Here is a 13,022-nt window from a genome sequence, read left to right as displayed (position 1 = left end):
AACAGGAATCACCACCCTGCCGCTCCTAGTGAGGGTTGCCTGGGCTGTGCCTGGATCCACAGGTAAGACAGTGATTACAGCAACTGCCCACCGGGTGCAGACACTGTGCCCACTACTTTATTTGGTTTAATGCTCAAAGCAAACCTCTGAAGCGCAGTGTCCTTTGCAGATGAGGAAAGGAGGGCAAGAGAGCGTAAGAAACTTGCCGCCAACTAGCAGAAGGTGGAGCTAGGCCTCAAGTCTGGGTTGTCTGCCTGCAAAGTCACGTCCCAACGGCACCCCGCGCTCTGCCCGCACCGCAGGTGCCCGAGGTAAGAGGAGAGTGAATCCCCGCTTGGACCGGTCAGTTCCTGGAAACTCTGTCATCTCTCATCTTCAAGTCCGATGACTCCCCAAGGAAGGATGGAGGCATCTTACGGCTTCCTTGGGGCAGTGAGCTCTGGCGCCGCACTCTTATGAGACCGTTGTTACACTTTACGTAGCATCCACGCTTAGTGCTTTTTCAAATGCGAGCTTGAGTACGATGGGGTACTTACTACACCACTGGGTGCTGACTGACCTATCCTTCTACCTCACTGCTGCGAAGGCTGTGACTCAGCCTTCCTGCAAAGCCCAGGCGACATCACCTCCACTCCTGCCCCATAATCCCTCGGTTTACAGATCACAGTGCAGGAAATGTTATTCCTGCAGGACAGGGTCTGCCCATGTCACCGAGCCCAGCCCTCCACTCCGCCCCACCTCGGGAGCGCTGCGTCCTGAGGGCGCTGGTTGGGAAGGCTCTGCAAGGGGGGCTGCAGGGGGTCCGCCTGTCCTGACTCCACTCCACCTGCCTGTCCTGTTCTCTTCCAGCCCGTAGGGTCTCCTGCTGAGCCCTGACTTGGGCACTGACCCCACTGACTCAGGCAGGCCTGCGGGTGATGGGAATGCGCGGACAAGGACAGAGGTGAGGGGGTGTGTGGGGCACTTTCCCCACAGGTGCGCGCGGCTCAGCCGGCCGGCACCACGCACTGCGAGGTTTCTGCCTCTTTCCACACACGGGAGAAAGAAAGAAGCCCAGAGCGACGAGACAGCTTCCCAAGACTGCACGGCGACCCGGCGGCTGAGTCACCCCAGAGCCTCCATGGAACCCACCCCCAGGGGCACGGTTGCCGCCCCCGCCCCGACACATCTGTAAACACCAGCCCAGGGCACATTTTTTCTGTTCCTTTTCAATGAAAAGCAGGGTTAAGGTCTTGGTAGGTGCTCAGTAAGTACTGAATCTCTGAATTAAGTCAAACAAACTGGTCCTTTCTGACTAACGAGACGGGGAGCTGGGGCACCAGGCGGCAGGGAACATGGAGAGCCCTGGATGTGGACCAGAGACCCTGGGCTTGAACCTCAGTCAACCCTCCATCCTGGTCCTGGTCACCATCGCTTTCCTTACCACGAGGGGGCAAGATGCACATCCTATATATTTCACAGGCCCCGGAGGACGACCAGCTGAGGAGTTGGACGCTGGAGTCCGCAGCCAACACCTACAAGCACCTACACGTGCCCAGCTCTGTCCCAAGCACCTTCTACCCCGGGACACTCGCACAACTCTGCAGGAGGCCCTGGTGCTGCTGCCCCTCTCACGGACGAGGGGACAGGCAGAGAGGTCACACGACTGCCCAGTCACGGGTCACGACGCAAACCCAGGCCGTTGGGCTCAGGGCCCCGCTCCCCTGCCCGTCACAGACGCAGCCCCACAGGCTGACCTGCTGGCCGCGTCCTCCTCCGTCCCCGTGTCCAGCACACTGCTCAGGTTGTGCTCGGCCTGCGTCTCCTCGGGCACCTCCTCCAGCCCCTCCGCCTGCCGCACCGACAGGCGGTAGTTCTCCAGCTCAATCCTCTCCGGGGTGCCCCGCAGCCTCTTAGCGATGCTGGGCTCCTCCAGGCCGTTCACGCTCGGGCCTGCACGACAAGCAAGAAGCAAAGTTCTGGGATCAGCGACAGGGACGAGGGAAGGAACTTCTCCCTGGAAGGAGGGGCAGCCGTCCCACGAGGCCAGGGAGCCGGACACGGCAGCAGTCAACAAGGTCGGGCCCCGGAGAGCCCAGAGGTCTCTGGTGTGAGGGGGCAGAAGACAAAAGACCCCACATCTGCCCTACAGGGACGCGACAGCCTGGGGAGCAGTGCACGCTGGCCAGGGGGCAGGGGCAGGACTGGCCCTCAAGGGAAAACAGCCTGTTGAGAAGGGAGTCCTCTCTGCTGCCCCACCCCCTCGGTCCAAGACCTGCTGTCCCCCGACAAAGTCCAGGACCCGCTGCCCCCCATAAAATGGTCCAGGACCCAATGTCCCCACCCGCTTGGTTCAGGACCTGCTGCTGCAATCCCATGGTCCGGACCTGCTGCCCCACCCCATGGTCCAGGACCCAGTCGAGGTTCGGGCACTGCATCTGACTGGTCTACTGAGGTGTCCAGGTAAGCTATTCTGCAGAGCTTCTCACACTGTGGGTTTGTCTGTCTCACGTTTAGATTCACGGCAAGACTTTTTGTTCCACGGGAACACCTTGTGGACGACTCCAGGCTCCTCCCACTGCACCCACGCAGGACAGTCAGGCCCCCTCGGTCCTGGTGACACCAGCTGGACAGCTTGGTTGAGCTGGCGCCCACCCACGTCTCTGTGGTAAAGAGACCTTTTCCCCTTTGTAATTAATAAGTAATCTGTGGGGTGATGCGGAGAGACCCTGGACTACCTGTTCCCAGAATACCCACGTCAGGGGGCTGAAGATCCACTGATGACCCTGCCTGGTCAATCATTGCTCTGGGAGGCCCACGATGGCGGTTTCTAGACTCTATCATTCCTTTGCGAAGAAATCTGAGGACTGGGCTTCCCTGGTGGTGCAGTGGTTAAGAATCCGCCTGCCAATGCAGGGGACACGGGTTCGAGCCCTGGTCCGGGAGGATCCCATGTGCCATGGAGCAACTAAGCCCGTGAGCCACAACTACTGAGCCTGCGCTCTAGAGCCCATGAACCACAACTACTGAACCCTCATGCCACAACTACTGAAGCCTGTGCACCTAGAACCCGTGCTCCGCAACAAGAGAAGCCACCGCAATGAGAAGCCCGCGCACCGCAACAGAGTAGCCCCCACTCGCTGCAACTAGAAAAAGCCAGCGTGCAGCAACAAAGACCCAACGCAGCCAAAAATAAATAACAGAAAGAAAAGAAAGAAGGAAAGAAAGAAAAGAAAAGAAAAGAAATCTGAGGCCTGCGATGGGCTCGTGGACTCTGAGGTCTCAGGTGTCTGATGTCGCCGTCACGCATCCCTCACCTCCCCCATCTCCATCGTTACCCTTCCTAATACACCTTGTGACCGCACGTTTGGGCAGAAGAGGCCCACCGACCACTCTCCTGTGTCCACTGTGACAGGACGTCACGTGTGGTGCAGAGTCAGACAGACCCGCCGAGACAACGGACTCCGCCAGTGACCAGCTGAAGGGCCTTAGGAAAATCACACAACCACTGAGAGCTCGCTTCCTGATCCGTGAACAAGACAATCCCACGTCGCGGGATTGTGTGAGTACGCAGTGAATTACACACGCATGTACGCGCATTTGTGCAGGTGCCACCTCTGTGCTCCGTACACTCTTGCCTCCCTCTTCTAGGAGTTAGGTGATACAGCTGAGGTCCAGGAACATTTTCACCACCAATCTGTACAAGTCCATTGCATCCACCTGCCCTGGATTGCAAACGACAGTTAGTGGACACAGAAGGAGGGAAGAGGCTCTGAACAGAGCAAGCAGCACCGGGAAGGGGCCCAGGTGGAGGGACGCAGGCACCGGGGCGGGGCGGGGCACAGGGCCTTGCGTCCCGCCAGGGCAGGCACCTGGCTTCGGCGACACTCTCGGCTTTAGGGACCGACACTAGGTTTAGCAGGTGAGGACGCCAGCCAGTGTCAGGTGGTCTTCAGGCGAAGCCCAGAAGCCCCCTGATGAAGGGCTGAAGGACGGGGTGGGAACACTGATTTAGTAACTTTTGTGACGTGAGAGTTTGTGCAGAAAACGTCTGGAAGGCTGGGCCTTCTGTCATGCGCATGTTCCGAACCTCCTTGTAAAATCATTAGAAATAACCCTGTGAATGCGGGCAGTCACGGAATAAAGTCTCAGCGCATCTGCTGCAGTGACCAGGATCTCCCGCCAAACAGCACCCTTCAAATCACTAGAGATTCTTTCTGAAAAGCAAGACCTGGGGCGTGTTCACTTACAAATGCAGGTAAACGTATAACCATGGGGTCTGGGCACGAATCCTGTGCCGTGTGCACACATCTGCCCGTCCCGGTCTTGGTGCCCCGGGAACCTCATTTTGGACACCCCCGGACTATCCTTCAACACTGAGCTCAGGGCCCCCGAAGTGTGAGCTCTGATGCTGGATGAGGGCGTGTGGAAAATTAGGAAACACGTGGTCTCCAGATGACAGCATGAAAGAGGCAGGGAGCACAGCAGATGGACACGGTCTGGACAGTCTCCACACCTGCCCCCAGGCCCTCCAAGGGCACAGGCTCTAATCGCGGGGCCAGCCTTTCCAAACACCAGCCTTCCTGGCCTCCCTTCTCCTCATCAAAACCCAGCTCGATAAAGACAAGGCCAAGGGTCCCCGACTACAGTACCACTTGATTCTGTCCTTCCCATCGTGTATTTTTGACAACTGCCCTTAAACGGAAAGGGAAATAAATGGGTGGCAACTACCTGAGCACAAAGTTTTGGGGAATTCCATGAATCTGGAATAAAGACCAGTATTTCTTTTAGATGGTAGAAGAAAAACAGAGTAAGAGCTGTCACTTAAGGGAAAACAACTCACATCATCAGTTCAGACTGAGCAATTTCAAGGTAGAGAAGGAAAACACTCATGGGAAGACCCTTGGGGGAAACGCACAGTGTCTGCCAGGAATTCCACGAGAACCTGGGGAAACAGCATAGGCTAAAATGCTCTCTACTCCGAGCGCCGCAGGCCGGGCATGGCAAAGAAAGTCCTCATAGGGATGGTTCCAGGCGTGTAGAGGCGTCAGGGCTCGAGCACACACGCGGGACCACGGGAGCATGGAAAAGGGGCGCGTGGCCCACCCAGGGATCCAAGGAGGGCGGTCTGGAGGAACACGAAGGTAGGCGCCAGCTTTAAGGTAGGTAACAGTTTGCAAATGAGATCACCGAGGTTCAGAGACAGTAAGCTGCCCAAGGTCACACAGCTGGTGAGCGGTGCGGCCACGACGCGACCCAGGAGCACAGCGTCTGCTCAGAGGCCTGGTGTGCTGCCGCCAAGGCGCACTTCCTTGGAGTCCTGCTCTGCCTTCCCCCGCAGGGGCGTCTTCACCACGATCTCCTCCCCATCATGACCTTCATGACGAAGGACAGAGACTCCATGGAAATGTCCTGGAGCAGAGCGTCTGGCGTCTGGAATGACATCCTGCCCTCCTCCCAGCGTCAATTCTCTGGAGTTTCCATAGGCTGCATAGAGCAGGGGATCACCCAACCCCAAGCCCAGAGGCTGGGGCTCTGGGGAGGGGAGATGTTAATTTAATACTGGCCTTGGCCACAAGCAACAAAAACGAAGCCAGAAACACTCAGATCATTCACACATCGGTCCCCACAGAGAGGAGGCTGTGGGCCGTGAAGCCCAAGACATTCCCACTGGAGACACTGTAAAAGGCGGGAGGGCTGGAGTCACTCACTGGTCAGGCCCCAGGCCCCTCTGGTCTCCACCCACTTTCAGCGACCAGGGAAAGCAGGATGTTCCCTCAGGGCCGGGTCCCCATGGAGGCCGTTTTCCCAAAGGGAAGGTGGCACTCAGAGGATGCTCGCCAAGTACCCCAGATTCACCAACTGCCAAAGCGTGCTTAGCATTCCTGGGCCATAACCTTGAAATGTCATGGGAAATTCAGACAAACAAAAACCAACAGAATCAGCATCCTTGACTCTCTGTCCTGAGCAGAGGGCCATTGGCCAGACTAACCGGATGGTGATGGTAAATTAAGACACTGAAGGAAGTAATGGTGGAGGTGGCCTTGGCAGTGGTTCTGACACCGTGACAGAGGACCCCCACCTGCCGCCCCCGGGTCCCCGCTGTCTCGTCAGCTTCGGAGGAGCCCAGGAGAGCAGAGGCTGCAGAAGGGCAGTTTGGAAAGTCAGAGTGAACCAGCAGGGTCAGGCCAAGACCCCCGGCCTCTCCACGTCACATGCTTTTCATGTGGCGACACACAGGGGCTTCCCAGCTGAAAGTGGGATGAGGGATTTGGGATCATTCCTAGGCTGACTGTTCCCTAAGTCCAGGCAAGCAGATCTCAGGTCACTGGAGGCCAATTCCAGCTCCATAGACCGAAGGGAAACAGCTCCAGGATCTGGGTGGCACCCTAAATAAGAGAAAGGCTCTGAGCCTGAGTGACGGGCCCTGCTCTGGGCCAGTCACTGCCTGTGTGAGCTCCATACATCATCCTCAAGCAAATATTTTCCTCACGGGAGAACCTGCTCTCAGCTGACGGACGAGCGCTGCCAAAGCCCTTGGCAACACGCGTGAAATCACCCTGGGGGAGAGGTCGCCCTCCTCATGAGGAGCCCCCGTCCTCACGGGGCTGCGAGGGGGTCCCTGCTGCAGTTCTGTGGCAACGCATGGCCACCCCGGGACAGGACCGCTGTCCGGACCAGAGACAGCTGCCTCTGTGGGGCGTTGCCTTCGAGAGGGACCCCGTGGCGTGAGTGGCCCGGCGGCCCCGCAGGGAAGAAGCAGCCCACTCCCCCCACCTCATGCCACTCAAGCTGCCGGCTGAGCTGCCGCTCAGCTGTCCGAGAAGCAGGCGGCCGCTCTGCCCGGGACCCTGTCCCCGCTCGCGTCCGGCAGGACAGTGGGGTCTGGTGTCTGCAGGAGGAGGAGGCCCATCTTGGGGGAAAGGCTCACTGGGGCTGCTTCCACGGCCTTCTCAGAAGGGCCCTGGGACAGCTGGTTTGGGCCTCAGCAGACTCTGCTGGGCCGGCCGCACGCCTGAGGCCTCGCACGGCGATTTCTCCCTCTGGAGGACACCGCACACTTCGCCGGCGCTTTGGTTCTGGAGGCCAAAGGAAGGAGTTTCCAAGCACTGCCTCGGTGAGGTGACTCCGGCCCCTGCACGTGGACCCTCCGACAGACTCTTCTGTGGTTTCCTGCTGTCGGGGGGTGGGGTTCACTGCATGTCCCGAGGTCACAGGACAGGAGGGTGTCAGATGCTCCTTTGCTCGGGAAGCAGGTGATGAAGGAACAGGGACGAACGGCTGAGTCAGGACTGTGACGTGAGCTGCACGCCCCGCCGCTGGGCACTGCCAGCACTATTGCCACCCAGGGTTCTGATGTCCACAGGCCCTAGAAGACCGGTCCCGGACGGCACCCAGGGCTGTGTGGCTGTGCAGCGAGGGACGGGATTAACTGCCCCTCCACACCCAGCGTCTCCTCGTCATCTGGGGGACCGCGTGCTCACGTGCGGCACAGAGAAAAGCGGGTCACGCGGACGCAAGGGGGAGATACTGAATTACCAAGAGTCGGGCAGTGACCGAGAGGCCGAGGACGGGAAGCGCAACAGGGACAAGTCAGAACTGTCCCAGGTAACCCACCAGGTGGGAGGTGGGAGCCTGCAGCCCGCAGAGTCCCCTCAGGAAGCTGAGGGGCTCGTCCATCGCCACAGCCCTTGGCTCCCCATCTGCAGGATCCCAGGGGACTTTTGCTGTTACGTTAGTTTTCTAACACGACGTGACTTTTGCTGCTATTAGTACATCTCCCAAAGGTGTCTTTTTGGCAGGTAGAAATCCTGGCACACGTCACTCTAACTGGCCAAGGCAAAGAGGTCTCTTTTAAGGCACGTACCCGAGTCTCCATTAAAAAAAAACACCTTACCAGGGCTTCGTGTAGCTTCTTGATAACATATCTTTCATGTGTCGAAATATCTCAGAGATGAAACTCGACTTGACCCTTAAAAGTCAGCTGGGTCACCCCGCAGAATGGCCACCTCTCTGCTGTCTAAAGCGCTGGGGTCTGCTGTGTTTTCTCTTAAATCCCACAGAGCTGAGCTCTAGCTGCAGTTCTGCTGTTCCCACCTGGCCGCCCACATGCACACACCTGTGCACACACGGGAGCCATGGGTGCGGCCGGCAGATCAGGAGGGTCCCTACAGCTCAAGGTAAGGGGCCTGTCCACCAGCCCACTCGTGGGGCTAGCCTCTGAAATCTTAATAAGAGGCGGGTAAAGATAAGGGTGGTCCACAGGTCAGCCCAGCCCGGGCCTCTGCCTGCTGCTGCTGGCCCCTCCGCACCCCCAGGGCTCTAGCGCACCTTCATCACACCATCCACCTCCTGAGTGCACCCCAAAATGGAGGGTCCGCTGCACAGGGCTCTCCCGGCCTCCTGTGGTTCTGGTACCATCAATGCAGCAGAGCAAGTGTTCGGTAAAGCGTCTTGAATAAACAGTCAAGATGGAAGGTCTCAGCCTGTATCTGAACTACAGCAACACCTCACTACACTTTTAAGGAATTGGCTGGACATAATCTAGTCTCGGTTTCCTCATCTTGACACACAACACTGAGGGCCTCTGCGTGTCTCAAGGAGCTTGATACTGTTCCAGGCCCCAAGAAGATACTGTTCCAGTATCAAGGAGCTTGATACTGCTCCAGGCCCCAACAGCTTGATACTGTTCCAGGCCCCAGGAACACCACCTCTGTGAAGACAGTAGCCGTTCCCTTAGCGCCCGGGACAGAGAAATTCCTATGAAGATGCCAACGTCCTACAAGACTCCACGGAGGAAGGCTCTGAAAAGACACCATCTCAAACGACCTGATGTCCTAAACGCATGTCCTCGCTTCACCGTGGAGAGCAGCTGAGCTCCAGGGAGCATCTCGCGCACTGGAGGACCAGACCCGTACGAGCACGCGGAGGGGAGAGGTGGGAAGGGAGATAAGGACCACGAGTCTGCCCACCAGGCACTGCCAGGTGATGAGCTTCCCCAGATGTGCATTTAGACTGCGCCCCTCCCCTCCGGGGCACTTCAGTCCAGAGTGCATCCCAAGCTGGCTGCGAGGGGCTCTCGGGGGGCCAGCTGCACAGCCCCAGAGCGGGCTTGGCCTCTGAGCCGTGGAAGGTGGGAAGCGAGGCCCTGCCCATAATCCAACGATCAACAGGGACAAACCCACCTCGCGACGAAAGGCCCTCTGCTCTGCGACAGCCTCCTTCCAAAGACAGCATCTCTGCAACGGCCTCCCCTCAGGCTCCGCATATCTGTTGTGGGAAAGGAGCCAAGCTCCTCCAGCAATGCCCACAAGCACCACCTGAGGCGCACCTCGGCGGCCCCTTCACACCTGCGCTCTCATCTGTCAGCCGGTCCCTGAGACTTCCGGGCACGGGGGCCTGCACGGCTGGTGCTGGGAGTTCAGAGCCCTCTCCAGCGGCCAGCCTGGCACCCACGAAGCACTGTCCCTGCGCCGACTCCAGGCCGGGAGGTGGCTCGGAGCCCCTGGGGGCTTGTGGGGAGCCACACCGTCCCCAGGCCCACGTGTAACCCTACCTCTGCCTAAGAGAAGCTGTAATCCTGCACTGTCCTCTGACTCTCACGTGGGTGTTGAAATTCAGCTTAATGTCAACCTATCCAGGACTGCTTTTCTTCCGCTGCTACAGTGAAGAGCCCCCAGGGTGTCGTGGAGTTAGCAGGTGACCTCACAGCCCATCCACGCAGGCTGAGGAACAAGCAAGGCCAAATTTAGCCAAGCCCTGCAGAGATTCAACGCCCACTGTCTCAGGACCAGACACGGCCAGCCCTCCTCACTGTTCTGTTTCTCCAAATCTCTGCTGGCTGGGAACACATCCCAGCAGGCCGTCCGGTCCTAACCCCACAGGATGCATCGCCCAGTCAGCAGAAATAACCCTAACTCACTCTCACTCTGATTATGCCAGCATTTTCTGGAATCTCCACCAATGTTCAGAGTTGATATTCCTGTAATCCTTTTAAATAAACAAGTTTCCACACGTTTTAGCTTATTTGCTCTTGACAACAATCTCATGAAGTAGAGCAGCAGGGAGCTTTTTTTCCATTTTATGATCTTAATAGATGGGGAAACGGAGGCTCAGAGAGATGAATGACCGAAGACAGCAAGCATAACAGGCTGCATCTTCTCTTCAAGATCTGTGCTTGCCCCCTTTAGACCCAGCTCTGCTCTCCGAGGCTGTGGTCACCTCAGAAGATGAGCACATTCTGGGGCGCAGGGCGATTCACTGTGGTTCAGGAAAATGGACTCCTGTTCTAAAACATTTCCTCGGTGTCTGACAGCACACACAGTACCGGCACGGCTGCCAACGTGTACACCGCATCACGTGCTGGGAGGCGTGTGCCCACAACCTAACAGGGGCGGGCAGGCCACTGCTGTCCAGTGTGGTCTGTTTCACTTTCTTTGTCCTCACACACTCTCTTCCCTGGTCTCCTACAGGAACAATCAAATGGAGGCTAATTTTACATTTAGGGCCTGTCCTTACTTCTCTTGACTTTAGTCTAGAATGGTGGTGGTCAACCAGGTGATCTTTTCCTCTGGGGTCACCTGGCAATGTCACAACCTGGGAAGGGGGGTGTCCTGAGATCCAGTGGGAAGAGGCCAGGGATACTGCAAACAGCCAACAACGCACAACAAAGAACTATCCGTCCAAACGTCAACAGTGCTGAGCCCGAGAGCCCTGCCTGGAAATCACAGCAGACTATCTCCCACCTCTCACTGATCAGGCCAACCGGCACACCAGATGTTGGACCGTGGCCCAATGGACAAAGTCATTAGGACAGAGCAGTGATGCTGCCACCAGAGTGAGGCATCCTGAACCTTGGAGGGCAGCGCGTGGAGGGCCTGTCGGGAAGGGCCGTGTGGGGCACACAATCCCTGTGCCGGGCAGACATGCCCCGCCCTTCACTGTCCTTCGGTACAGAGGAGTCTCTCTCTCACGGAGATGCTGTCCATCCCACCGTCCCCCGTCCACCCGCCCAGCCCTCCGGCGTGGGGCCTGGGGACAGAGGCCAGGTGCTAGAGGCTGACAGATACGTCAGAAGGCCTGCTCACTAAATCCAGCGAGAAAAGCAGACGTGGAAACACCACGGGGAAAAACACTGCTTCTTTCTCCGTGTCCCCAACTCTCTTCTTTTTCCATTTTCCAAAAACATCCTCTATGAGCTCGCAGGGCCCGTCATGACACACCTGCCCGAGGCTGGGCCTGGACATGCTCAGGCCTCCCGAGCTGCTTCTGTGCCCAACCCAAGTTGATCCAACACGGCAGAACCCAAAATGCTCACTGCAATGACATGCACGCTTAGCCCGGATTTAAGCGTCATTTTACGTGAGTGGAGTCTGGAGCGGCCCAAACTCCGACAGCTAAGAATGTCCGTGTTTAACTCCTGTCATGGGTGATTCTGCTCAAAGTGTCAGGACAGAAAGAGGCAGACCCTCATCTCTCCCTCTCCTCTGCCAACCCCACCCAGGGCCAGGCCAGGCAACGACTGTGAACGGCAGCTGTAAAGCATCAGTAGTAAGAGAAGGAAACCGTCAGCTCCACCACCCCCGGGGCCTCTTAGAGAAGTGTGATAAAACGCGAGCGTAGAGGAGAAATAAGCAACAGGCGTACAAGTCAGAAGTAGCTAGACTGTTGCCCGAGAGCAGCACTGAACACCATCCCGGAGCACAAGCCCGGCTCCTCCAGACTGACAGGGAGGTTCCATGTGGAGGGACATCTTAATAGCATGACTTTAGGCTTGGTATCGTTTGAACTGATCAAAGAGTGCTGATACGGAGAAAATGAAAAGCAGTCGATTCAACATCATTATTCTCCTCCTCCGTCTCTTCTGATCTCCCCCTTCACATACCAGTGATGAAACCCTTTGCTCTGGAATCTACCCTCTTTGCAAAGGCACACTCCCAGCCCTGGGGTCGCCGCTAAAAATCTGGGGACACGTATTTCCTGGAAATAACCAAATGCACATTCACAGATGACACGGGCGTTCGTGCGTGTTTTTAGAAAGTCATCTTGGCGGAGCCGACACACAGCTCTCTTCCCGCTGCCCCGTGCGGACAAGCTGAGGCTGGAGGACACAGGAGTGGAGGGGGCGGCACTGTGCACGTCCTGTACCGACTCCACCCGGCTCTGCCTGGGTCAGTCACGGGGCCTCGATCCAGTCTGCAAAATGCTACCTTCCTCACAGCCTACGGTGTGATTAGATGAGGGATGCGTATACAGAAGGCGTCTGGACAGTGCCTGGCACACAGTAAGTGCTGCACACTAGCTGTACCCCATTACGCGTCTTCCTGAATTGTTCTCTATGAGTTCGTGTGACATCAGCCCAAGGGCAGATTCACCAGTATAAACACTCGGGGGAGACTGACAGCAGTGAGCACACTTCAAGTTTCACTCTCTTTTTTTATCTGAGGGAGACTCCAACAGAAGCGGGTGCTCTCCCGGTTGTAAACACGATGGCCCCTTGGCGTGGTATTTGCAGTCGCCCGGAGCACGGCTGTTGGCTCTCAGCAGCCCCCGAGGGCAGCAAGACTCTGGCCCTTCCTGCACGCAGGCAGCTGGCCAAGCTCCGTCGCCCCAGGGCCCAGAGCCTCCACTGGGGCTGCCTTGCCAGCACCCGGATCCCTGTGTCCCTGGGCCTCCAGCAATGCTGATGCCCCACTAAAGGCAGGCAGGGAACTGGTTTAGAGTAATTCACAGGAGACAGAACCTAGGGCAGAGCCTTCTCTTCTAGAGGAAGAACGTACTGACCCAGATAAGTCTGCTGGTGGCAAATGGTGGGAGGGAAATTTTACAGCTGGTCTTCTCCAGCCTGGTCTTTCTAGATTCTGACTCAATTCTAGAAAACAGGGGAACAAGAATAAACAGGCTACTATAACCGTATTGTGACAAAATCAGCTGTTCTCCGTCGGCACCAGGTTGAGCTCAGGCGCCTTACAGACTCTCCGCCCTCAGGTCCCTAGTCACACTTTTCTTTGGGTCTGCTCTCTGAGCAGCCGCAAGGCACCAGG

At 57.3% G+C, this 13,022-nt stretch overlaps 1 protein-coding gene across 15 annotated transcripts in view; it reads right to left on the bottom strand.

Moving 5' to 3' along the window:
- Window positions 1-13,022, bottom strand: part of MICAL3 (microtubule associated monooxygenase, calponin and LIM domain containing 3) — a 185,340-nt gene that overhangs the window by 49,907 nt on the left and 122,411 nt on the right. For 14 of the 15 annotated variants that reach the window (XM_082665676.1, XM_082665683.1, XM_082665682.1 and 11 more), the window contains one exon: window positions 1,737-1,932. The exons of the other annotated variant lie outside the window; for it this stretch is intronic. In XM_082665676.1, coding sequence (XP_082521802.1) covers window positions 1,737-1,932 — 196 coding nt within the window. The remainder of the gene's footprint in view (window positions 1-1,736; window positions 1,933-13,022) is intronic. 15 annotated transcript variants of the gene reach the window in all.

This window comes from Grampus griseus (genome assembly GCF_964374135.1).
Source record: "Grampus griseus genome assembly, chromosome: 11".
NCBI classification, from domain to species: domain Eukaryota; kingdom Metazoa; phylum Chordata; class Mammalia; order Artiodactyla; family Delphinidae; genus Grampus; species Grampus griseus.
The sequence above is the reverse complement of the archived record's forward strand: the minus strand, read 5'-3'. Positions and strand labels throughout refer to the sequence as shown.